Source organism: Watersipora subatra, chromosome 8, assembly GCF_963576615.1.
Source record: "Watersipora subatra chromosome 8, tzWatSuba1.1, whole genome shotgun sequence".
NCBI classification, from domain to species: Eukaryota; Metazoa; Bryozoa; class Gymnolaemata; order Cheilostomatida; family Watersiporidae; genus Watersipora; species Watersipora subatra.
Genome location: NC_088715.1, coordinates 59,891,170 through 59,915,705, shown reverse-complemented (window position 1 = coordinate 59,915,705; position 24,536 = coordinate 59,891,170). Strand labels below are relative to the sequence as shown.

General features: G+C 33.3%; 3 protein-coding genes across 3 annotated transcripts; 2 read left to right on the top strand and 1 right to left on the bottom strand.

Moving 5' to 3' along the window:
* The first annotated feature begins 1,293 nt into the window (after positions 1–1,293).
* Positions 1,294–15,111, top strand: LOC137402801 (ileal sodium/bile acid cotransporter-like). The gene is made up of 10 exons (XM_068089307.1): positions 1,294–1,363; positions 4,285–4,451; positions 5,226–5,361; positions 6,918–7,069; positions 8,027–8,146; positions 9,732–9,903; positions 11,494–11,681; positions 12,864–13,040; positions 13,909–14,091; positions 14,893–15,111. The coding sequence occupies exons 1-10, from the start codon at positions 1,294–1,296 to the stop codon at positions 15,109–15,111; spliced, it is 1,584 nt and encodes a 527-aa protein (XP_067945408.1).
* A 1,784-nt stretch (positions 15,112–16,895) lies between these two features.
* LOC137402800 (uncharacterized) lies at positions 16,896–17,578 on the top strand. Its single transcript, XM_068089306.1, has 2 exons — positions 16,896–16,996; positions 17,245–17,578. Exons 1-2 carry the CDS (start codon positions 16,896–16,898, stop codon positions 17,576–17,578), a joined length of 435 nt encoding a protein of 144 aa, XP_067945407.1.
* A 444-nt stretch (positions 17,579–18,022) lies between these two features.
* Positions 18,023–23,823, bottom strand: LOC137402113 (P3 protein-like). Its single transcript, XM_068088578.1, has 4 exons — positions 23,689–23,823; positions 20,768–20,944; positions 19,623–19,805; positions 18,023–18,511 (listed from the first exon to the last, which is right to left on the bottom strand). The coding sequence occupies exons 1-4, from the start codon at positions 23,767–23,769 to the stop codon at positions 18,347–18,349; spliced, it is 606 nt and encodes a 201-aa protein (XP_067944679.1). The 5' UTR covers positions 23,770–23,823; the 3' UTR covers positions 18,023–18,346.
* Between the last annotated feature and the right edge of the window lie 713 nt (positions 23,824–24,536).

Below are 24,536 nucleotides of genomic sequence, written 5' to 3'. Positions count from 1 at the left end.
CAGCTCATATGCTAGATTATCTCAAAGAAGAAACCTGTTCAAATTGCTGTTCGTATCTCGATTTCCTTGTATGTTGGGGCACTTGTATGTCAAGGTATGACTGTACACATCTGCGTAAAATATTACACAAACACTGACTAGATTGGATGCTTGCCAGCGTGTTAACAGAGTATCACAAAAAGAACCATTAAATTGAGACAAATCCATAACCATTTGAACATATAAATTTGCTTCTCTGGAAAGTTATTACCATTATCAATTTGCAGTAACACAAACCTAAATTTACAGACCTTATGAGAATAATGAACTTATTATTGCTATTTATCTATTTATTATCTATGTTATTATTAACACATATATTTTATAATGAGTTTTATTATAGCCTTGACGTATTTGCACATTTATTTGGTTGCGTCTTTTCATATCAGACGCTCACATCGTCAGTTCTACTAAGCAATTATCATTAGATAAAATATGTTCAGCATTTATTTTCTTATTATTATTATTAATTTTCTTACGTATTATCTACTTAGTTTGAATAATAATAAATGTGAAAACACTTAGTGCTTAGACAGACTAACGCACACACAAGCACGCAAACACAATGACAACTTGGGAATTATTAATACAAAAGTTAGCTTTAGTGTGATACCAAACTTTTTCATACCATTATAGATTTTTACTCCACAAGACACGTGTCATGCCTTCTAAAAAGTTTCAATTAGCTGTGTATGTGATAAGAATAAAATTAGCCAAACACTAAGGGTGCCTTCGTTTTTTCATGACGTCATTTTATTGTTTTCGGTCATCTTTATAGACAAGTTTATTGTTAAAAACACGAAGCTTTTCCAATGAAATTTTGAAAACAATGCTTTTGGTTTACAATTTTTCTTATTATACTATCAAAACAACACCAAAAAGTACTATTAAATAAAAAAAATGATCATTTTCTACAAATAGGGTGGCTTTTTTGTGAACAAGAGCATGTGCTAACGGCTGGATGATGTCAAAAAAATGATAGATTTGATACATCAAAATTATTCTGATTGCATTTTAAAAGCTTGCTTAAAGGCATTCCAGTGTCTCTACAGACTGCGCTGATGTAGAGATATAGTAGCTATTCGAGATCAAGGATTAATTTGATAACAAATGATTAATCAATCAAAAGCATTCAACTTAATCTTTGTTTAATGGAAAATGACTACATAGCAAGATCATCCTTTTGTCCTGCATAGCAAGAAGGGTTGCCTTATAAATAGCAGAACTTTTGAAGAAACTGTCAGTCTAACAAAAATGCATACTTCAAGTGTTTTATTTGTGCTTATTCTAGGATCAGCTACTGGCTTTTCTGATCGACTTGATGGTGAGTATATTTAGAAAAATTTTTTATAGCTATACTCCTGGCTAGACCAAAATGATTTGATCATCAGGTTTTAACTCAAAAGTTGAGATTAAAAGGCTTTTAGCAACCACCAAATTTCTACTACACTACTACTAAAGCATTTTATCAAAAATTCTCAAAAAGGCTCCTTAGCAGGCATTTCTGTATGTAAAAAACTTGCCCTATTATATATAAGCTTGTGTACATGAGTAATTTAGCAAAGACCAAAAAAGCTTTAAGATTTAGGTGAGGTACTTTTAAAGCTTACACAAGATTGGTGTTGCATGGAAAAAGCCAAATGGTTCAAATATTGAAATAATATTCTTTTTCAAATGAAAGAGTTTATCATTGCCCAAACTTTAGCGAAATAAGGCAGACTGGTTGAAATTGACCACTGGTATTGACAACTAATTTACTTAATATAAATAGTAGAGAATCTATTTGCTGAGACATAATATGGGCGTAAATTGCTCTCTATGTCTATAACCTGTAAATTTTATTTTACTAAAGATTATGGACATGCACTGAAATATGCATTTGTGATCACATTCAATTTGTGAAGAGCCAAGGACTTGAAAGTTCTAAGAGTGAAGTTGGGCAGCTCAGAGCAGAAGGCTTATAGCTCAAGCTGTAACTCACCAATGAAGTGATGTATTTTAGTATATCTTTCAAAGTAGGTAGATTTCCAACAACCTTCAAAATAGCAAAAGTGATTTCTATGTTAGGGTGCGTCTTGCCAGTATTGGTACGAAAAGTTCCATGTTTGTATGGATGCCTCCTAATGGCAGCAAATACAGCTCTAAAAAACCCTATAGCAATTTTTTATAGTGCAATTTAAACAGTTACCGTAAAAACTTTATTTTAACGCTAAAGTGGCACATAGAGTGGCTCCTTCAAATAAATGTTCAAATAAAGTGTGGCGTTGTATTTTCAAACGTCCGTCAGGATGTTGAGAAGATAAATTTACATGTAACTCTTTTTTGGGTGAATCGAGTGTCGCCTATATTTGGGTGGAGTGAAATTAACCTTTTTTTACTCTAGAAATGTGCTAACTCACTTACAACTTGTAAGTTTTTTAAATAAATATGCATGAAAAAGCTGATACATGTCTCTAGCAGTTGATATCTATTGCTTGCAATTAACCAATGATCTTATAGCCTGCGTTGCAATTTGTTATAGCTTTTAAGTTTTAGTTTCATTATAAATTTGAAAGTATATTTTCATTTTGTAATTATATTTAACAATGTTGCATTAAAGCTCATTGCACTCATTAATATGTTTGTTACGGTTTGCTGCCAAAAATGGCTTTTTATGTGCAACAGAACAGAAGTTACTGGCGCCGATCCTTTGTAAGCTGAGTTCAGATTACTGCAATCATGCTATCCAATAATATGCTAAAAATATGCATATTTGTAAGTTTTGAAGTAATAATAATCTATCAAATGCTACAAATATATATTCAGAAACAAGTGACATAAACAAACCATAAATATTATACATGCAGCAACAAAAATTACATTTTAAAACAAATATTAATATTTATAAAACAAAATATTAACATCGTTTACTTGGCCAGCTGCATTCCGATTGTTGCCTTTGGTCAAAACCATTTCATATTGTTTTTGTTGTTCAATACTTTCCACGGTGCCTTTGACCTTTGACCTCATCTCCTCTTTTGCGCAACTGAGCTAGCTGATATTAGCGTCCAAACAAATTTTTAGTGGAGCAAAAATTTTTACGCGACCATTTTGAATAGAAACTTCTAGCCTGAATAATCAAGACTGCATTCGAAAAAGAACTGCTATTAGCCTAATACAGCTACCAATTATTTCTGTGTTGTTGCAATCAAAGTTACTAGCAAAAAAAGTAAAAACTTGGAGTTGGAAAATAGACTCCGATACAAAGAGAAACAATAAAGGAATTAATTGTTACTGATGTAAGCAAGTCAGTATTAGCTAGGTTTTGCCAACACTTTTCAATTGATCACTTGATGTTATGGATTTGAAAATTAAGAATGTCAGTGCCAATTGATTAGAAGTGGCGTTGATATAGAAGAAGCGTTCAATTAAAGAGTAGTGCTATAATTTCCAACTGTTCGGCCATAGTGGCACTCAAATAGAGCTAGTGTTAAAATAAAGGAGGCATTCAAATACAGGTTTTACGGTACCTATATGGCGTTGTATAAATATCATTGACTCAGCTTGAAAAGAGGCTGAAAGGAATTTAAAATTAAAAAAAAACATGATGATTGATGTTCTAAGTCTATTTATTAGGATTAGGAAGAGTTAAAGTTGACAAGTTGCCCAACATGACTTGCCTAATTTTATAGATATCTGTCTTGGTAGAGACTTTTTGCTTTGAAGTTACGAAATTAGGTTGTGACAAGTCATTATTTTATAAATGAAAAAAAGTTGGAGGTCTATATTTATTTCTGCTTATTGACAGCTCTGAAGAGTCTAACAAATAAGTCAAACAATTCACCAATTATTTTTGGTTTGCTAGTCCTTTCTCAACTTAGCTGCACAAATTTAAATTTCCAGTTCAGTTATTGCAATTGCCAAAATATTATTTCAATTTAAAATTATTTTATGTGTACAGCAGCATTATGTGCAGGCCCACTTTGTGACAGCTACACCCTGTGATAACCACACTATGTGCAGCCACACTCTGTGACCGCCACAATCTCTGACAGCCACATTTTTCAGCAGCCACATTCTGTGACTGCCACACTTTGTGAACAAAATCACTTTGCGACAGCGACTTTGTTTAAAAATTTGTCAGCTAACTTCTTTGTTAGCTTTTGCCTTCCTAGTAGGCAGTACAACTTTAAGAACAAAATGACTTACCTGAATATGATCTCTTTGCGACCTTTAGCATGCATTTTGAATGCATATCTTTTTTAGGAAATTTGACCGCATCAGCATTCAATCTGACTGTGCCTCATGGGATATCACTCACCACATATTACGGCGAAGCTTCTACACATTCTTCACTCATATTGTACGCTGACAAAAACGTGGATAACTTTTCAATTTCTGTGAAAAGCAAAGAAGATGTAGCCATTCTCTCAGTAAGTATTTACAAGAGATAGCTGGTTGTTTAGAATGTACAGTTGGCCTAGAGATTCAGCGGCAATAAACATCTACGGAAACATGATGAGTGAAAAATCTTGCAATGGTATTCATCATAATAAATCTACATAACTCAATCTGATATCATTTAACCTTATCTTAACACTTTTGTTCAATAAATAAACAGTTGAAATAATAAACAAAAAAATAAATCTTTCACCTGATTTCATCTGATAACAACAAAGAATTTTGGCCAAAAATAATGGAACAAAAATATGAGTCAATGCCATATGGCTATAACAAGATAAGAAGAAGAAATTTCTAGCTAGATAAGGAGACACTTTTAATAGCATTTCTTTCAAAGTTCAATATTAGTAATCTTAGCCAAAAAGGTTTGATACAAAAGCTTTACACAGTTTAGGAGAATCTCTATACGGAGACTCATGACGAATTACATTTGCTTCTTTCTGGTTAGTGTAACTGTAGGTTCAAGCAGTGTGAAAACTATGGATTCATGTTTATTGAGTTTGTAGTTTCAGGTTCGTTTTTTAACCTTAGGGAACCAATTTTTGAAGCAATTGGGATTTGTTGTTTCTGTGGGTAGTGAACTAAAACTTAGTATTATTTGGTTTCCCATAACTGTTATTTCTTTTTATACTAGGGTCAGCTATTCAATTTTTACACCTTTCTACTGTGCAGAAATTATGCTCCTCCAATGCATAATTTTGGTTATTAAATAGTAAGTGTGACAATTGCAATGCCTTTTTCTCCAGAAACAAATCATAGTTTCACCTTGTCAACAAAGAGAAAGTCAAAACAATTCAAGAAACATTCCTGATACAACTTCTATGCTATTGAACAAGGAAGGCTTACAGACAATGGGAAACTGCTACAATTTGTCATTTTATGGTAAGATATTTTAAACTAATAAACTAAAACATAAAATTCATCAATGCATGATAGATTAAATTAATTGTTTTTTGTTTATTTTAATAAAATGAAAGATGGTTACGACGTTTAAAACTGATTAAACTGCAAAATATTGGCCTGAATTTGATAAGTTGAACTATTTGATAGCTAAATAGTAATATATAATGCTATATAGCACATAGTATAATTGTATAATAGAAATAGTAATAGATAGTAGATTCATTTCAATGAAAGTAAATCAGCTTTGCATAAAAGTATGTTAATAATGGCCAACTTTGAAAACTAAGTTGTTAACAAATCAACTGCCTAAACAACTTTAGCCACACAAGGAGATGAAGCATCAATAAGTTCTATAAAGCTCATTGCATGGATCTCACGAGTCCCAATCCAACAATTTTTTAGTTTAATGAAACATCCACTTTTATCGGCTTCACTATTGGCCTGACTATTGTGATACAGAGTCAAATATTCAATGATTCAGTTTTATTATAGTAATTTACTAAGTTTTCATTCAGGGATACTTTAGAAACACCTGGGTAGGTAAGTGCTGAAGCGCTATGCTGGGTCGACAAGCAAATTCTGTTTTCATAGAATGCTATAATAGAACAATGGTTGTGTGATGCCTATGTCAATGCGTGTTAAACCATAGGAAAGCAAGACCTATGCGCACCCACTAGTGTGATGCCATTAGTGGGTAAGGCTGTTTCTATGGCACAAAGATGGCGCATTGCACCGGTCTTTCACGTCTAAACAGAAACAATAAGTCATGATAGAATTAGATCCACATTAATGTTTCCGTGATGGCTTACAGCACCACATGAGGTGGGCCATTAAGCTATCACTGTATGGAAAATTAGTATATGCATATAGTTGTTCAACTAAGATGACTATTCTGTGTGAATCGTCGAGGCATATCTTTTAAATTACCAGTATTTGTTAAATAAAATAATTATGGTCGAAACTCGTATTTTAATTGATGGTCTCTACTCAACTTGTTGAGAAAACAGTGTATGAAGAGATGTTTATTAGCACCAAATTGGTGTCAAAGCAGGATATTTCACTCTTGTTCTGTTTTTCTCTAGTCTCTGGTTAGATCTAACAACATAACTAAAAAAACTAAACATTCTTTACAGCTCACTAGTAGATTTTGACCTATAATATTATTGTGAAAAGCAGAATTTATGTGAGAAAACTAAATTTTGAACAATTGTCTATATGGAAGCTGTAATTATTTATGAGCATTCATGGCTGCATCTTTACTGATGAAAATCAAAATTAAAAGTATTTGTACAAGTTGGGAGAGCTAAGCTATGATTGTAAAAACTATCAAAAACTATTTAAATATTATTATTTTAACCAAGAACTATCATTTTATTTTAATGTTTAAAGATGCGAATGAAGCATCAGTTTTTTTAAGAAATATCAGAATTAAAATTTGCAAACTAATGGTTATAGCTGTACATGAACCATTAAAAATTTTTAGAAAATCGAAACAATTATTCTTAAATCACTGAAGTTGTGTCGCCTACTTGTAGTCACGTCTGTCTATATTGGCTATTCCAACATAAGATTCTACGCTGAAGTTAATGACAGCAGCAACCCCATCTTTCTCCGTGAAGTTCTAATCAAGTCTGTACGGCCTCGAAGTATAGTAGGAAAGATCTACAATATTTCAGTTATGACTGTAGTAAGTACAGAATCCATCTCTTACTTGTTTTTCTGCTTATTAGCCTCCTACAAGTCAATAAGCAGTACACTTTAGTATTTAGTTGTCATGAGAGTCTTAAGAATTTTAATAGGTCTAGCAGCATTTTCAGGTGTCTTTGAACTGCATACTACATCAGAACTAACAAGTTGGGCAAAACAGCTACTTGTATATGAAAAATAGTTACAGAACTAAAAGCAGGTTACACTACATTGCAGTATGTAAATGTTGACGACGCAATACTTCAGTAATCATCTGTGAAACCATTGTTCACAATGTCACAAGCCCATGCGCATTTACATAAGCGATTAGCTCATGACATAGTAGGCTCATTTTAAAGATTAGTTGCCAAAACAATGAAATACTAGCCCGACAACAAACTGTCACGAAAGAAAATGTATCAGGCACTCCGAGGCAGTCAGTCACTATTGCTGAAGTGGTATTCAGCCTGTCATGTATGCTTGGATAACAATTAGCAAAGTCTGACAGTTGCAATTCTTCTAGGCCCTTTTGCGTTGCTAAGATGAAACCAATACCATTGCTTTATGGTGCACAGATTCAGCGAATACTCTCCAAAAAGACACCACCGACATACAACGATATATAGTAAACCAGCTTTTAGGCACTTGCTTGTTGAACAGAAAGTGTTAATATTTAGGGCAATTAGGGGTAGGGTTAAACGAGAAAACCATCAGCCCAGTTATCTGTGCATTATACAATGCATAGACAGCTAATTATAAGCAATACATATTCAACAATAAGTACTGACTGTTGCTAATTTTGCTTTCATGTATTACTATGCAGAACTAGAAGATATTCATTTACAGAACGGTATCATCTCTTTTTAGCAAGTATTTACTAAGTATTAGTGTTTAGAGGTAGTTGGAAGATAGCATGTCGCCAAAATCTTAACAATGAAAAATGAACTGAATATTTCAGGTAACCTTGGTTGTGCTGGTAACAGGTATAGACTTGGACATACAAGTCATCAAGGAGAATCTCAAGCGACCAAAGGCACCAATTATCGCTCTTATCTCACAGTTTGTCATCATGCCTCTTGTGAGTATAGTAATTCATGCTTTGTGGTTCTGGTCATTTTTTTCTTTTTTATATTGCTCTATGTCCCTCTGCAGAAAAAAATATTAGTGCCAAAAAACAGTAAAAGACTGTAACCCAGGCTTACTCTGCCAGACTTACGGAACCAGACAGGTTGAGTTGAGAGAATTAATATATTTATCCAAATATAATAATAAGATACAAGTAGATGTAGTACAGTAAGTAGAACAATATATTTTAAGCCTTCCTGGCGATGCGCGGCTGGTGGGCTTCTGCACGTTCTTAAATACTGTTAGGTCCACCTCTCCCGCACGAGGGCCAGCTGGTTCAGTTCAGTGCGAGTATTTCTGTTGGTCTGGCGGTGCTGACTTGTGGGTCGGTGAGCATCTCTGTTTTCAGTCTGACTCGAGGGCTGGTGTCCACCACAAAAAAATTAAAATTACTGAAGCATATGTACTTTCCAACCGTGACCAATTTTCATCACATGATGCATAAGATTGCTCTAAATATCAATTTTTTGTTAAAAAAGTGGCAAGGCTAGCTTCAAAGTAAATGGAAACATTACAATACATAAATGAAATTTACATTTTATAAAATGAGTTAGTTTACAATTCAACTCAATAAGACTATATGGCTCATATGTTTGCATACATTGAATATTATTGCTGATCTGCCCTCCAGTTGCCTCATCCCTCTTCCCTAACTCTTGAAACCCTGCCAAGCTACGATGCTTCACAAGTACAGTAACAATAATAGCCTAACTTAAATTTTTACTAGCAGTAAGCTTGGAATTGCCTTAGAATTTCTTCCATTTTTAATTAAATAGTTCCTCGAGCATGCTCACTGTTGTGGTGGCAAACCATTGAGGGCAATTGTCTTTAAAGCATTCTGAAAGCGCATTCTTGTGTCTCTAATCAAATAAATCGCAGCCCATTTATATAAAAAACGAATTTTCTGATTGCCAGTTGAGCCCGGCATTGCGTGGCATGAGCTTGCATTTTTACATTAAATAAGTCTTAGGTCACGTACGGAGCTCTAGCAGTCTGCCTTTACATGTAATCTTCCCCTCACGTAAGATATTCTAATATCACGAATACCGCTATTTTAAGAGTAATTATTCAGCAATTTCAGACCGTACACCCTTTTCTCGATTGCGCACACTAAATGGCATTTCAATTGATACATTGAGGCCCTGTTATAAAATATTTTTTGCCTAACTCTATGAAACATGATGCCTTTTCTTTCTCGCCATACTAGGGTGAATTTGTTTTCCGTCATACCATATCAGCAATAATTTTTCTCAAAAATTATTGCTGATATTGCTCAAAATGGTGCACATACATATATATGTGCACCATTTTCTTATGGGCCATATTAGGCCTTCAAAGTACGGAAAAACTTATATCCGTTGAAATAAACCTCTTGAAAACGATTTATTCCAACATACATGTACAATGGGTTCACCATACAAAGCATGTTTTAGAGCAAATTAACATGAGACGTAAAAGTTTGAGTGCAAGTCATGACTTTGCTAAAACCATGTAAAATGTATGCCAGTGATTCACAAGAAATCTTGCTACGTATTTAGGTAGCCTATGGAATAGTTTGGTTGATGGGATACACTGGAGCCAAAGCTATTGGATTTTTTACGCTTGGATCTTCACCCGGAGGAGGTGCAAGTAACATGTACACAAAGCTATTCAAGGGAGACTTAACTCTCAGTGTTACCATGACAACGCTGAGCACCCTAGCCTGCCTAGGTAATGCAAAATACAAGTGTTCGTCGAATTAAAATATTAGCTATTCTCGTTTGTAAAGATCCAACTTTCCTTGTTGCAAACTCACTTCATAAACTATTTGCTGTCATATAGTTTATAGAGTTTGTGTTTTATTCTAACAAGTTGAATAAGAGTGAATCGACAAAATAATGGAAGGCAAAACTTGGACTATTATCAGCATCTATGTTTGACTGATGCACGCTAATACCTTACCTTATCTGGTTTTTTCAGCGCCTTTCAATTGAATCTATTATGTCACTTCTACAAAACATTATATCGGAATAGAAGCCAATGTTTTGGTGTTAGTTGTGCATAAAAACAGCAACTATATTATTGAAAAGAGCTGGTGCTACTCAGAGAGCGGTGAAAAATATATTTTTTCAATGTTTCGTTTTGTTTCAGCCATCTAGCACCGTTCAGAATAACCATATCAATAATTTAAAACAAAGCAAATTATGGGAATGGTCATCATGTATATTTCATCCATAAAACAATTTTTTTGATCACTAGTAAGTTTTGTTTGTTATCTCGATAAAAAATCAAATTTTTGGTGGTCATAAGCAATATAGTAGGAATAAAGAAGCTAAATTGGTGTAATCGGTAATGATGAAGCAAGGCACGTTTTCCTCCAATTCCACAACTTTTAAATAATAAGGTGTTTCTAGATTATACACATGATTGCTTTGACAGCTGACAATAGTCCACACCATGTAAGATTATACTAATTGATAGCTCCATCAACAATTGGCTAATATTTATCCTCCAAACCCTTCCTGTGAAACCTGTAGCCTGAAAGGCAATCAATCAATCAATCAATCAATCAATCAATAGGCCATACCTTTCTTATCACTAAGCCAAGTAAATGATTGCAAAATAATTTGGCACAGATGGCCTTAAACGGTTTTGTAGCTTTTGCCAAGTGTTTCTCTAGCTTATTTTTAATGTTGAACTTCACAGAATTTTAGCTACAAAATTTTGGTTGAGCCACAAATAAAGAAAAGCAAAGGTGGCCTGAGGCATTTTTAAAATTGGCTGAAAATTTGACTCACAAAGATATTACCTTACCTAACTTTAATTTTTTGATTAAAAATTTAACAAAGCTGGATAGCTTTTTGGTAGCTTTTTTGGTGACGATATTCCTTTGCTTCATATAGCATTTGCAAGCAGGTAATATTACCCAAATATAACGTAAAACAGTATTTAACCAGATTATATGTACACAGAGCTAGTCTTTGTGGTAGTTGGTTTATTTTGACTGCTGACTGAAAGCAAGCAGAATTGAAAGGGGCCATTTCGTTTCTGTCTCTAACATGACATTCTCAGTGGTGCACTTGCCCAAACTGCTAATCGCAATGTATATGCAAGTATCTCAAAGTTATTTAAATCTGGTTGTTGAGAAGTTTAAACACCTTTCTGTGAATAAAAAAAATCTTAATCAAAAATCCATTCTTGCATACAAACAGCAAAAAGAAAGTTTGATACACAACGAACTGATTAGTACTCTTTATAAAACTAATTAGAGGCAAACTAAAACTTTAAAAATTGCCAGAATATAAAATGAATTTATTGCAGGGATGCTCCCGCTATGGTTGTACACTCTGGGAGCCACCATTCCAACTGACGATGGAGTAGACAAAGTGGAAATTCCATTCATAAATATCTTGCAAAGTTTGGCTTTCCTGGTTGTTCCTTTGGCAATAGGAGTTTTGATTAAATACAAGCTTCCTCGTTTCAGCAAAGTGGTGAAGAAATGGCTCGATGTAAGTGCAATCTAGTTTACTGTGAATAACTTTACTTAGCAGTTGAAGAGGTTTGAATAGCGTTTAAATACCATTCTATGCTAAGAAAATGGATATTAGATGAAAAGTTGTTAAAGCAGTTAGCAATAGTATATTCAAAATAATTGGTATGTAATTTGTTCACATTACTTAAGTTGAAACGAGTTGAAAACCTGTAATTGTCATGTAAAAATGAGGACACAAACCATGAAAAATCTTGAAACCTTTAATCAAAGTAAAATATACATTTAGCATAGGTAAAGTAAAAAGATGCAAAGATTTGAAAAGATTTTTGTTGGAATAAGATATGCTGGAATACGATGCGGATTTGCATTTAGTCAAAACGCTCGTTTGTGCAAAAAAATAAATTATTTGTGACATATCTTGAAGCTAGATTATAATAAATGCGTATACCATAAACACTATGGTAAAATATAAACTTGTAATAAAATGCAATAGCAGATTTTGAGATAGTATATGACCTGCAAAACTGGAGCAGAGTCAATCACTTGGTGACCTTGTTACAACCTTGTTGACCTTGACAAACAGTCAACATGGTTACTTCAAGAGAGTCAACCTGACAAAACAGATTTTGCCTCACATCTACAAGTGATAAATTGGCTGGGAAACTTAATAGTGAAGCTATTTCAAAGATTTTCATAAGTATTATAAATACAAAAATTCGATTTTTGTGAATTGACTTTCATATTATTTTAAGTACACCAGTCGCTAATAATTTGTGCGATGAGTTTGCAGTTTCCTTTACAAAAAAGCAATATGTCAAAAAAGTCATAACAGAAAATCAATTATAAATGGAAAAATGAACTGAACTTGCTTTTACATCTAATTATAGAAGGTTTTGCGATAAGTTTTGTTGATAACATAGTTGTTCACCAGATTGTAAATTTAATAGACTTCACATTTGCTTTTTTATGTTATAACATTTGAGGCACAAATGCAATTTTTATGAAATACCAAATGAATCAACTGGGAACGTAACTGCAACATAAGCTGGTCGAAAGTTATGAATATACAAGATTCACTGGTTTAAAACAATCTTTTTCAAGTTCAAAAAATGATGAAAAAAATTATTTTGCTATTCATATCATGACAGCAACGTTGTTATGTTAGCCTAACTATTTACTCACAATGGTATTTTTACAGGTGATATTCATAATCACACTTGTGGTGTTTCTCGGCTTACTCATTTACGCAAAATCTTACACGTTTGTAAAATGGGATGGTGAGCTAATACTATCAGCGGCTTTGCTGCCCTACGGAGGATATGTTCTTGGTGGACTCTTCGCTTGGATTTGCCGATTTGATTGGACCCTCATCAAGGTAATAAAAATTTGCAGGCATGTTTCTAAATCATTAAGTTATACCAAAATATTATAATTAAAATCATAAAAATCAACTGAAGCAAATTTGGTTTGAAAAATTTTTTTTTTGGGAATAAAACAACTAAATTTAAACATTAAAGCAGCTAGTTTAATTTTTCTAGTTTTCATAGTAAACAATAATTGACTTTCTGGTCTCAGACCAGAGGTATAGTAGCCATAAGTATTTTGTTCACTTCAAGTTTATTTTCGGTTTTGTATTGCATTGCCATATTTTTGCTTTTGACAAATACCTATTAAAGCGCATTAAACTTAATATTCTTGTTGACTGTTGACTGCATAGCTGTAGCCATAACCACAATAATTTGTATTAAATAGTTTGAACTATTATTTCGGATTGGGGCCTACTTCACACAAAACTTGCTCAAAATAAAAATAAACCTTGCATTCTTGTATAAATTATTGAAAAATCATTCCTTCTTTTTTTGTCATTCCTCCCTCATAGCAAAACTGTTCAAACTGCTGCTGAACCACTGTTGACCTATATCATCTGTTCATTTCTTTTTCTTTTCTTTCCAAACAAATACAGTACAAATTTATAGCGTTTATTTTGCAGCTTTATTAAAATTGTAAATCTAAACAGCTTGGGCTATCTTTAAAATTCACAAAATAATTTGTTATGTTGAAAACAGAGTTAGTTTTTAAATTAAAAAAATTAATGAACTTTACAATTCGTAACCAACTAACTTTTAGATGCAATGTAAAATGTTTCAAAATTGGTTTAAATGTTTTCTGCGATATTTGATGAAGACTTAATACAAGTGATGCATTTTTAGTCATAGTAAGTTAATGTATATTTATGTTGACAGACAATTGCTATAGAAACAGGAATGCAAAGTACAGCCGTCTGTGTACTGGTGGTGATGTCAATTTCGGGCCAACCAGACAATGACTTGGCTCTCATATTACCAATCGCATCATCCATAGTTGCAGGGTTTCCATTCTTTATCATTCTACCGTTTTACCTGCTCTACCACCGCATTGCTGATCAAGTAAGTCGCCGTTAGCTAATTATTTAGCAGCTAAACACTAGCTTTTAAAGAAATCAATAATGATTGTAATTACAATACTCACTAAAATTATTATAATCGTAATGCAGTTAAACAAAATAATAATTTTAATCAAATATATAATGAAAATAATATGGTGACTATGGGTGATGCTAAACTAAGTAACACCAGTAGGTTTTACTATGATAAGTTTTACTGTCTATCGGTTTAAATACAAAATTATTGCTTCTATTGAGATTTGAACTCTTGACTTCTAGCTTCATGGATTGACACTTTACCACCCACTCCAATCGATTGAGTTGCTACATGTTGGAATAATTGTGCTGTTAGTTATCACGTCTGACGACTTCTCATGGTGCACCGGACTCCCAGGGTATTAGGAATATGTACATATACATGCACTATAATATTATATACTATAATATTATATACTATAACAAGAGTCATGTCTGTTCGAAGCCATGGGTGAAGGTTTTGGAAAAAGATTGCATCACACAGGGTTTGAACCTGTAACAATAGGATTCACTGACAGCCGCTCTAACACTGCGCCCATAACTTACTGTCTATGATAGAGAATTGTTATGCATATAGTCATTCTTTGCGGTTTATTGGCACAGCTGATGATTTCTTTTGCTGCACTGACAGGGTCCTAGTTCGGATTTTAGACAACATGTTTTTAACTTGTATAATTTTTATCCAATCAATGAGTATGCAGTTTACTTACTAAATCGAGTCACAAATCAACTATTCGTGTCACTTTTACAACTGTGAATTCTGTTGCAGAAGCAAATGAGAAAAGACGATCTGGAAAAAAAAGGTTTGGGTGATTCATCAGTGAATTCACAATCAAGGCTGAGCTCTCAATCATTAGAACTATTTAACTGCAAAAGAGATTTTAGCAAAGGTGAAGCTCATCAAACTGAGTTTGACGTCAAACTGAACCTTTTAGAGCAGCAAACTACAGATGTCAAATTTCAACACCAGAGCCTTCAAATTATGTAATTAGAAGGTGTAATTAGAAATCTCTTTTATTTATCATTTTCCTATAGCACAACAAAGTCCATAAATAGTAATAAAGACATTAGAGTTTAAAATATACTCTGATGTAATATTTTTCTGCGCTATGGTTTATAAACAATAAAATCATGCAATTTTTTTACTACAATTTATAAGGAGTTTTTTTCTTTAGTCATTTTACAATATGAAAAAGCTACAATAAAATGTAATATATTCTGACAGTTTGGTATTGTCAATTTTATGTCAAAGGAGTTTTATTCTCTCGGGTAGTGAAATAAGCAATCATTTGGCTGCTTACTCGTGACTCCATGAATAATTAATTCAACAATGTTTTTCATGCACATGTTTTGTAATGAAAGTAGGCAATTGTACCAAGCTTGACTAAATTACAAAGAATCAAAAAGAAAAAACAACATTATAATTTTTTGTCTGGTCGTCTTCTACCAACAAGCTTAGCTCTAAATTAAGGAGTTGTTGGTTGTCATAGCAATTCCTTCTTGAAGCTTTATATATAGAACATGATGCAAAAACCAAGAAACCTTACACCAAACTTTTAGCATTTTTGAATCAATAAAAACAAGCTACTAGAAATACACAAATTTGAAACATGCTAAAACGTTGAGTTGAAGATTAACTTACACAAAATTCAAGGTTTTTATCAGAAAGAATCAGTATACATGTATTCTATCATTTGCGAATGTTTTTTTACGTCTGAAGTAATTTACTGCCAGAATGTTTTAATATTAAAATCAACAAAACGTGGTCCAGGTAAAAATATTTAAAATAACTATACTTGCAAAATGGCATCAATAGTTGCTATCATTGCTACAGTTGATATCAGCTAATGTGTTCAAGTTGCAACAGTACATGTCTTTACTCTGTTGACCTTTTTGTAATTATAAACACCATAGTTACACTTCTGCTAGATGTTAGCATTTTAACCATAATCAAATTTGGTCAATAGCAATCTTGAAACATCTTGGCAGTTAGATCACACCAAACATAAAAAACAATCGTAAGTGATAAAAAATATTGGTACTTTTTGATAAAATACAGTAAGATTTTGTGGAAGTTCATCATTAATACTAAGATAATTTTAAACATCGGTAGCACATTTAACAGTTAAAAGATTTTATGACTACCGAGGGCAGCAGTTTGCTAAGGGACAAGAATATTACAGGTCAGAAAGTAGTATGTTTGTCAGCCAACTATTGAACAGCTAAAGAACTAAGGACCTCAATTTTGCTCTTTCCTACTTTTCAACCACGATTGCTGATTCGTGTCGAGATAATAATTGAGCTATTTTTATGTGTGTAAAATTCATGCAACAAACAATATGACTTCCAACTATTTCAATGCAAGTTACAGGGGCTATAGTATAACACAAAATAGCCAAAATTCAGTGTCATAACAGTTGTAACCGGCTAATTGTTAGACTAATGAATTGTGGAAAAATTGAAATGCAATAATATTTTAGCCTTGCTTGTGAACTGAAAAAGCTAGTGTTTCTGATGAGGATGCACCTAACATTTTGAGGTTGAACAAAAAGAGAGTGTGAAAGAAGAGAGAGAAGAGAAAAAAAGAGAGATGAAGAAAAAGAGAGAGAAAGAGTGAGAAAGAGAAAAAAGAGAGACAGAGCAAGAGCAAAAAAGTGAGAGAGAGTGAGAACGAGAGCGAGCAAGAGAGAAAGCGAGAGCAAGATAGAGAGCAAAAGAGAGAGAGAGTGATAGCAAGAGAGCAGAAGCGGGACACAGAGCGAAAAAGAGAGCATGAGTGAGAGCAAGATAGAGAGCGGCAGAAAGAGCAACAGAAAAAAACGAGAGCGAGATAGAGCAGAAGAAAGAGCAAGAGTGAGAGAGAGAGAGCAAGAGTGAGAGAGAGAGAGAGAGAGAGAGAGAGAGAGAGAGAGAGCGAGAATGAGGGAAGGAGCAAAAGGAAAAGAGAAGGCAAGAAAAAGAGAGAGAGAGAGAGAGCGAGAGTGAGAGCAAGGGCGGGGTGAGAGCAAAAATGAGAGGGAGGGCGAGGGTAAGGGCAAAAGCGAGGGTGAGGGCGAGGGTGAGAGTGAGAACGAGAGCAAAAGTTAGAGGGAAAGCGAGAGAACGAGCGAAAAAAAAACAGAAAGCAAAAGCGAGAGAGAAAGCAAGAGAGCGAAAGAGAGCAAAAGAGAACAGGAGAGAGCAATAAAGCGAGAGAGCAAGAGCAAGAAAGCAAGAGGCTAAGAAAGCCAGAGAGTAAAAAAGCGAGAGAGCAAGAGAGAAAAAGAGAGAAGAAGAGAAAAAAGAGAAAAAAAAGGAAAAGAAAGAGAGCGAAAGAGCGACAGAGCGAGAAAGCGATGGAGCGAGAGATGGAAAAAGAAAAAAGAGAAAACAAAAGAGAGGGAGAGATAAAGGAAGAGATGGAGAGAGAAGGAAAGAATATGAAAGAGCGGGAAAGGGAGAAAGTTAAAGAGTGAAAAAAGAGGGCAAGAGTGAGAGACAAAAAGAGCAAAAAAGATAAGAAGTAAGAAAGAGAGAGAAAAAAGAGAAAGAGAGAAAAAAAGAGGGAGAAAGAGATAAAGGGAAAGATAGAGAGAGAAGGAAAGAGGATGAGAGAGCGGGAGAGATAAAGAATTAAAGAAAAAAAGAGAGTGAGCGTGAAAAAGAGATGGAGAGAGTAAGGACGAGAAAGAGAGAGAGAGGAAGAGAAAGAGAGAAAGCGGGGAAAATGGTGGAAAAGAAGGTGAAAACAAAAAAATAGTGAGAAACAGTGAATCACACAACATGCAATCATTGCAATAAATATCGATGTCAAAGCGTTGCGCGCAGAAAAATTTATTACGTGTTATATTTGTTAACAGAGTTCACTAAAATATTCAGTGAAGAAATCAGCTTTTTCAGCAAGAGCATTGGAAGTTGACTCGCAGTTAGTATAATTGTAGAGAAGTAGAATATCTAACTACCTTGGTTACAACTTTTTAAGTATCATCTATTGCACTCGCTGACTTCAAACACCTAAAAACCATAAAGCATAAGCACAAATATAATGGTAAGAAAAAATTGTGTCGATAACAAACTTTATGTCAACAGAACTTTGCTCGGGGTTTTTGCAGGACTAGCCTAATGAAGTTGTGAAGATGCTTCTTGACACCTTAATATGTGTGGAAAATATAGTTTTACATATTCTGCCCATAAAACTTGCTTGTCGTTTTCAGTGGAACTTGTAGGAAAATTTCAAAAAGTTCCTATTGCTTATCTAAAAAAATTTTCTCAACATCACAATTCTCTTGATTATCTTCAGGTGTTTCTTGGGTTAACCCATTGAGTTTTGTCTCTAGATCATCAGAGTCAGCCTCCAGCTCAGACTTCTCTCTACTTATTTCTTCTTTGGAATGTTCTTTTGCTCTTTTCTACAATAGCAGACAAATATTTTATCTTCAAAAATCTTTTTTTCATGTTTAAAACCTTTGCAGGTAGCTAGTAAGTAGACGTTAGCTAACAAAATATAGACCATATAGCAATGCACAACTATTTATTTTAGCTCTGAAAAACAAATGAAGGGGAGCCTAGAAGTGGTCAATTTTACTTGTTAGCAGATATTTAACAAGTAAAAGTTAGCAATATTCATTATAGTCTTTATAGAAAATTTTCTGTCGTTGGTAATTTCTGTGAATAATTTGAAGGTTTTAGATGCTACTGGGCAGTTGAAAAATGTGATATATAACTTTTTATGCTTAAGGTAAAGCTCAGGATTTTTTTGGATTCTCTGCTCTTATTGCTAAAGGGATCATGCACCAAAAACTCAACCAATATCGTTTGTGTGATACGCAATCATTTAGCTTTGCACAAATCCATAAACTTCAACTTGTCTTGTTTATGCCCCACATTGATTGATATAAGATCGAAACCTTATTTCCTCCATCAATGACTCCAAAAAGAATAAAAATTTGGATTAGACAAAACAACATAAAACTCTGCCCATAGTAGTTTAAAAAATTTTAGACCCTGTTTTTAATGAGGCATTATTGAAAGAGTAATACAAAATTTGTAGCAGCGTTTTGTGTTTAAAGTTGGTATTCACCAAAGCGTTATTTTATGATTTGCGTTCTGAATCAGCTGATGGCTTTTTAAATAATCATTGACGCTTTGGTGGTGTATTGCGTTCATTTTGAAACTTTGGCTCTGTCGAGTAGGTTCAGTCAGGTTTGTTGAATATAAACCCAACGTCAGTGAAAGCTAACAACATCGACACCTATTTGCTTATGTGCTGTGAATAGACTTCCAAATTTGGGAGTTGTACACTCTTGTGCTTCTAATTAGCATTAAAACCTCCTTTAGTTCTTTATACGATATGAAAATTAGCATAGAGGAGTTGAAATATTTTACATGCACCTAAGAAAGTACTCTATATGTTTAGGGAATCTACAAGCACCCTTAGTTTATCAATAGTTACTACTACCAGCATTCTATTATGGTTTGAGAAGTGATCTTACAATCATTTGATTATCAGAGAAATCCTACCTTTGCTGCAATCTTTTCTCTAATGAGATAAAAAGGGCCTGCTAAGACTATTGGTATAGCAACAAGAAATGTGCTTAGAACAGGGACAATGACTGTGAGATCAGAATCTGGTTGACTTGTAACCGATCGAACAGCGAGAATTCCCACCACAACATTCTGAAATCCTACTTCTAAGGCGATAGTCTGCAAATAAATTTTACAATATGTTAACAATAAAACTTTAGTTGTCATTAAAGTTAGATAGCTGTTAACTGTATTATTACCGGCTAGAGTAAATTAGACCATAAGGTAAAACGCAAAAACAAAAGATGGTAAAATAATTTGAAAGAAAAAGCTCTTTTTTATGAATATGTTTTATAATGTAAACTAGTAGAGTTTTGTGCCCTGTAATAATCTGTAATGAGTAATTAGTATGAGCAAAATTAACCCTTTTGCTCACAAATTAGTTTTTTAGTGATGCATAATTACCTATTCGTTAAAACCTAATACTTGACAGGAGCGTGTAACCATCATAACTTTGGTTGGAACCACACGATCTATAAAAATATATTTTGATACCAAATCGATCATCATATTTGATTATTGTTTCCGTTCATTTAAGTACGGAAACAATAGGTAATTTAGCGGTGTGATGTCAAAGTGCCAGACTGTGAATCAGAATACGTGAGTCCAATTCCTGAGAGAGACAGTTTAGTTCCTAAGGCTCTTGGCATGGCTCTGGACAGAGGGAGGGACAATGCTATTAGTGTAGAATAGATTGGTAAGGTCTCGGGGTTTGGTATAAGATATCAAAGTTTTTTTTAAAGTAATGGATGGTGAGGCTGATTGGAGACACAATTTGAATATTTTAAACAAAGATATCTAAAAAATGCATTTAGCTCCTCAGCATCAAGGATATTTAAACACCAGTAGTATAATGTCCATATCAGACAGCATAACCACAAAGCATAATTCATAAAGCATTTTGATTTTTTTTAAAGTTTTCAATACAAATATAAAAAATAAGGTAATGCTAATACTTCACCTCGTTCGATAAAAACATGAATTTAACTGAAGTTTATGATCAGCTGTCTTTTACTGGTTTCACATAGATACAAAATAGTCTTTAAAAATTTGCGTTTTTATTCTTCAATGTTGGTACTTACTTTAATAGTTTTCCAGTTGAACCGAAATACCCAGGCAATAAGTCCTCCCAATAAAAATCCGGCCAGAGGCAGCAGAATGGCAGCGAGAACCAGCCTGACATTCCATCTCACATATATGTATGTGTTGGTGAAGACAGAAAGGGAGGTAACTCCCAATAAGACAAGGATAACAAAAGGCTACAAGTAAACAAAATATTAAACCTATTTCAAAAGTAGGATAAACAATGCTGTAAGTGCGACAACTATTTTAATAAAAATATATATTTTTAGCTTATCAATATAGTAAAAACTTTGATCTACATGTAGATGGGAAAATAAATAGACTAATCATGCTCTATGTATATAAAGCTAACTAAATTTTGTTTGAGTGCAGACTGTACTAATTTCATTAACAAAAAATTAAAAACTTTTCAAGTTTCATGATTCAAAATATTCTTTTCATTTTGTTATTTGTGTTACTCATTGCTAAGTAAAAACTATATCTTTATTCAATCTATGCTTTTTATAATAAAAAAATCTTTTTAATTAACAGCGATCAAAAAATTTTGGAAAAGCCGATGCTTTAAAATTTATTTTTGATACTATAAGGAAGAGTTGTAATTTTTTTTATTGTAGTTTTTGAATAGTTTTAGGTAGTAATGAAATGTTTAAGTTATGTGAAAAACTTTTTTTTAAAGAAACTGTTGCTTATCACAAAATTTCAAAAAGTTTCGCTGTAGAAAGTTTAAAGTTTTTAGCTACTTAATCTGGTTTTATAAGAAACAAGTTGGCTATGTAAAACTTTAGTAGTAGAAACTAATTTTCACATTATTTGAATAGCGAGTGTTTCTGAAAAACATATTGTGGTTTTTTACATACAAGTTATTTAGAAAAATGAGGCAGTTTAAAAGCCAACAAATTGATTAATATTAACAGCAACAACTAAAAGCCAGTCTGACACGAAACTGCAACACAAGACGTCTGAATATTTAAAACATTACCTTGGACTATTTACCAAAATGTGAATACATTGTCCCGCTATTGGGTTTGCACTAAAAACCTACAAAGAAAGCTCCTTCACGTCATGTATTACTAAGGATTATTTATTGAAACAAAGGCATCAGATAATATGGAATGTGTTGTTTGACGGGCAAAAGTCTTGTGAAAGTATTGCGGAAATTGCAAGTTATGACGTATTTTCAATGTTTAAGCTAGATTATCAAGCAACAGAGAGCTGGCTGCAGCCTTCTAAAAAGTCAGCATTTAGAGAGAATCTAAAAGCAAGACACAAAACACACAAAAGATGTAATTTTTATTTAAAATCAGTTTTAATTTTAAACGCAAGCGCTTTTCAAGTAAAATGGATCTTTAGCTCTTTTTCTGCCACCGCAGAACTCCAACACGATCATTGTTCTTAATACAACATACTTTTAAATAGTTTATATCACTTTATTTATTATTTACTGTATTTATATGTTCAATTACTGTTTGACTGACTTTTTAGTCAAAAATATGCATTTATATTTGTCTATGGCTATTTTGAGGCTAAAAAACGCAAAAATTGTTTTCAGATATGGTTCATAGAAAAAATATTAAAGTTAAAAATACTTTAAACAATAGTACAACTTAAAAATGAACTTACACAAAATTTTAATAGATTATATCAAAATTTATGAATATTTTTTATCACTTGAGATTGTTTTGATAGCTGAGGTGATCTGACTGCCAAGATGTTTCAAGAATAAAATCAACAAGCCTTAATCGCCATTAAAGCGCTCAGAATAAAATGCCTTGCACCATGACATCACTAGTTGTAGTCGTTGCAGTAATTGCTAGTTGCTATTGCCTTCATGTTGCAGCATTATTCATCTTTATTTTGTTGGTCTTCTTGCAGCTATAGACATCATAATCACACTTTGGCTTGATTCGAGCATTTTAATCATGATCTAATAGCGTAGATTTTCATTTTAAAACATTTTGATAATCGACACAACCTCAAACATTAAAACAATTGCAAGTCATAGAAAAACACTGAAACGTTCTGATAAAATAAAATAAAAGACAACTTTGCGTAAATTGATCTTTAACAGAAAATTAAGCTGTTGTATTTTAACTCTGAGCTCTCATTAGATTTCCAAGTTTCTGAAGAGCTGCTGTAAAATTAAAGTGGTTATCTTTGAATAGATCTAACAACTGTGAAAACTTTAGTGCAGGCTGATGGGCTGTTCATTACAGCATGTGCACTTAGCTTACATATTGGATAAGTTTATCATTACCTACACTATTAGCCACCAAAAAGTTATGTCAGCCATGATTAGGCTATATTGACCACAATAAAACTGTATTAGTCACCATAGAGTTGTACCGCCCACCAGAGTTATATTGGGAACCATAGTGTTATATCTCTCACAATATAGCTATATCAGCCGTCGTAAAACCATATCAGCCACAAAAGAATTACATCGGCCACCATAAATTTTAATCAGCCATCATAAAGTTATATCAGTCACTATAGAGCTATATAAGCCACAAAAAATTATATCTTCCACCATTGAGTTATATCGGACACAAGAGAATTATATTGGCCACCACAAAGTTACATCAGCCACAATAGAATTAGATCATCTACCCTAGAATTATATATTCCACCATAAAGTTATATGGTCCACCATAGAGTTATATATGTTCCTATAGAGGTATATCGCCCACCACAGAGTTATATATGTCACCATAAAGTTATTTATTCCACCATAGAGTAATATATGTCACCATAGAGTTACATCTTCTACCAAAAAGTTATATATGCCACCATAGAAGTATATCTTCTACCATAGAGTTATATATGCCACTATAAAGTTATATCAGCCACCATAAAGTTACATCAGTCTCAATAGAGTTGCATCTGCCACCATAGAGTTATACCATTATCATTATGGGCCTACCTTAAGGATCTTCTTGACGACCTTTGAAACTTTAGGAATTTTGAGCTTCAGTAAAACTCCAAACATCAAAGGAAAAACCATCAAGGCCAGAGTTTGTAGGAGACCAAGAAATGGAATTTTTATCCTCTCAAGACCTTCATCTGCTGGCAGAGTCCTTCCCAATGTATATACCCAGAAGGGTAATGCACCTGCAAGAACATTCATGCAGCATTGCTTTGGTGAGATCAGTGAGGTCTCCTACAGTCACTCATATAACAAAAGTATTCTTATGTTTTCTTAATATGTATGATCATACAACTAGCAAAGTTGCCTTTTGGAATGTTTTGACAGACTTTGAGCGGAAATAGCCAGTTATCACTAATATGCTGCATATCAACATAAAACCAATATTGTGATTCCATAAACTTAATCTATGTTAAGAATCAAATGTGCAACGCCATTTTTCGTGTAACATATCAATTTGATTCTTTATTATTTTATTGTAGCAGATTTATTTTTGTACTTGTATTTCAACTAGCCAAAACACATCTCAACAATCTTTGCATAAAAATCTTACCCAGTGCATTACTGTTTCAACAGATTTTAGCTTAATGTTACTAAGCATCTCTAACTGAACAAAATTTTGCTTTTATGAAAGTAAAATTATGTTTCAACAATTGGTAGTAATTATGAAAAAAAACTGCATATAGTTAACCAAGTCTTAAAGGGATGATTCCAAAAGCAATTTGAGATTTTCTCCAAAACATGTAATGACTTCTCTACGAAATTATCTTTACCTAATGAAAACTTGTTTTGGGCTTTTTTATTGCAGTCACCTCTACCTTCTCTAAGACTGGTCAACATCATTG

Excerpts from the sequence above, each read along its gene's own strand:
- LOC137402801 (XM_068089307.1), top strand. The coding sequence starts at position 1,294 with ATGCATACTTCAAGTGTTTTATTTGTGCTTATTCTAGGATCAGCTACT. Across the intron at positions 8,147-9,731 it reads AGTTTGTCATCATGCCTCTT|GTAGCCTATGGAATAGTTTG; the intron begins GTGAGTATAGTA and ends CTACGTATTTAG. Across the intron at positions 9,904-11,493 it reads GAGCACCCTAGCCTGCCTAG|GGATGCTCCCGCTATGGTTG; the intron begins GTAATGCAAAAT and ends AATTTATTGCAG.
- LOC137402800 (XM_068089306.1), top strand. The coding sequence starts at position 16,896 with ATGAGTGAGAGCAAGATAGAGAGCGGCAGAAAGAGCAACAGAAAAAAA. Across the intron at positions 16,997-17,244 it reads GTGAGAGAGAGAGAGCAAGA|AAAGCAAAAGCGAGAGAGAA; the intron begins GTGAGAGAGAGA and ends AAAAAAAAACAG.
- LOC137402113 (XM_068088578.1), bottom strand. The coding sequence starts at position 23,769 with ATGGTTTTTCCTTTGATGTTTGGAGTTTTACTGAAGCTCAAAATTCCT. Across the intron at positions 19,806-20,767 it reads TCAACTGGAAAACTATTAAA|ACTATCGCCTTAGAAGTAGG; the intron begins GTAAGTACCAAC and ends ATTTATTTGCAG. Across the intron at positions 18,512-19,622 it reads GAGAAAAGATTGCAGCAAAG|AAAAGAGCAAAAGAACATTC; the intron begins GTAGGATTTCTC and ends CTGCTATTGTAG.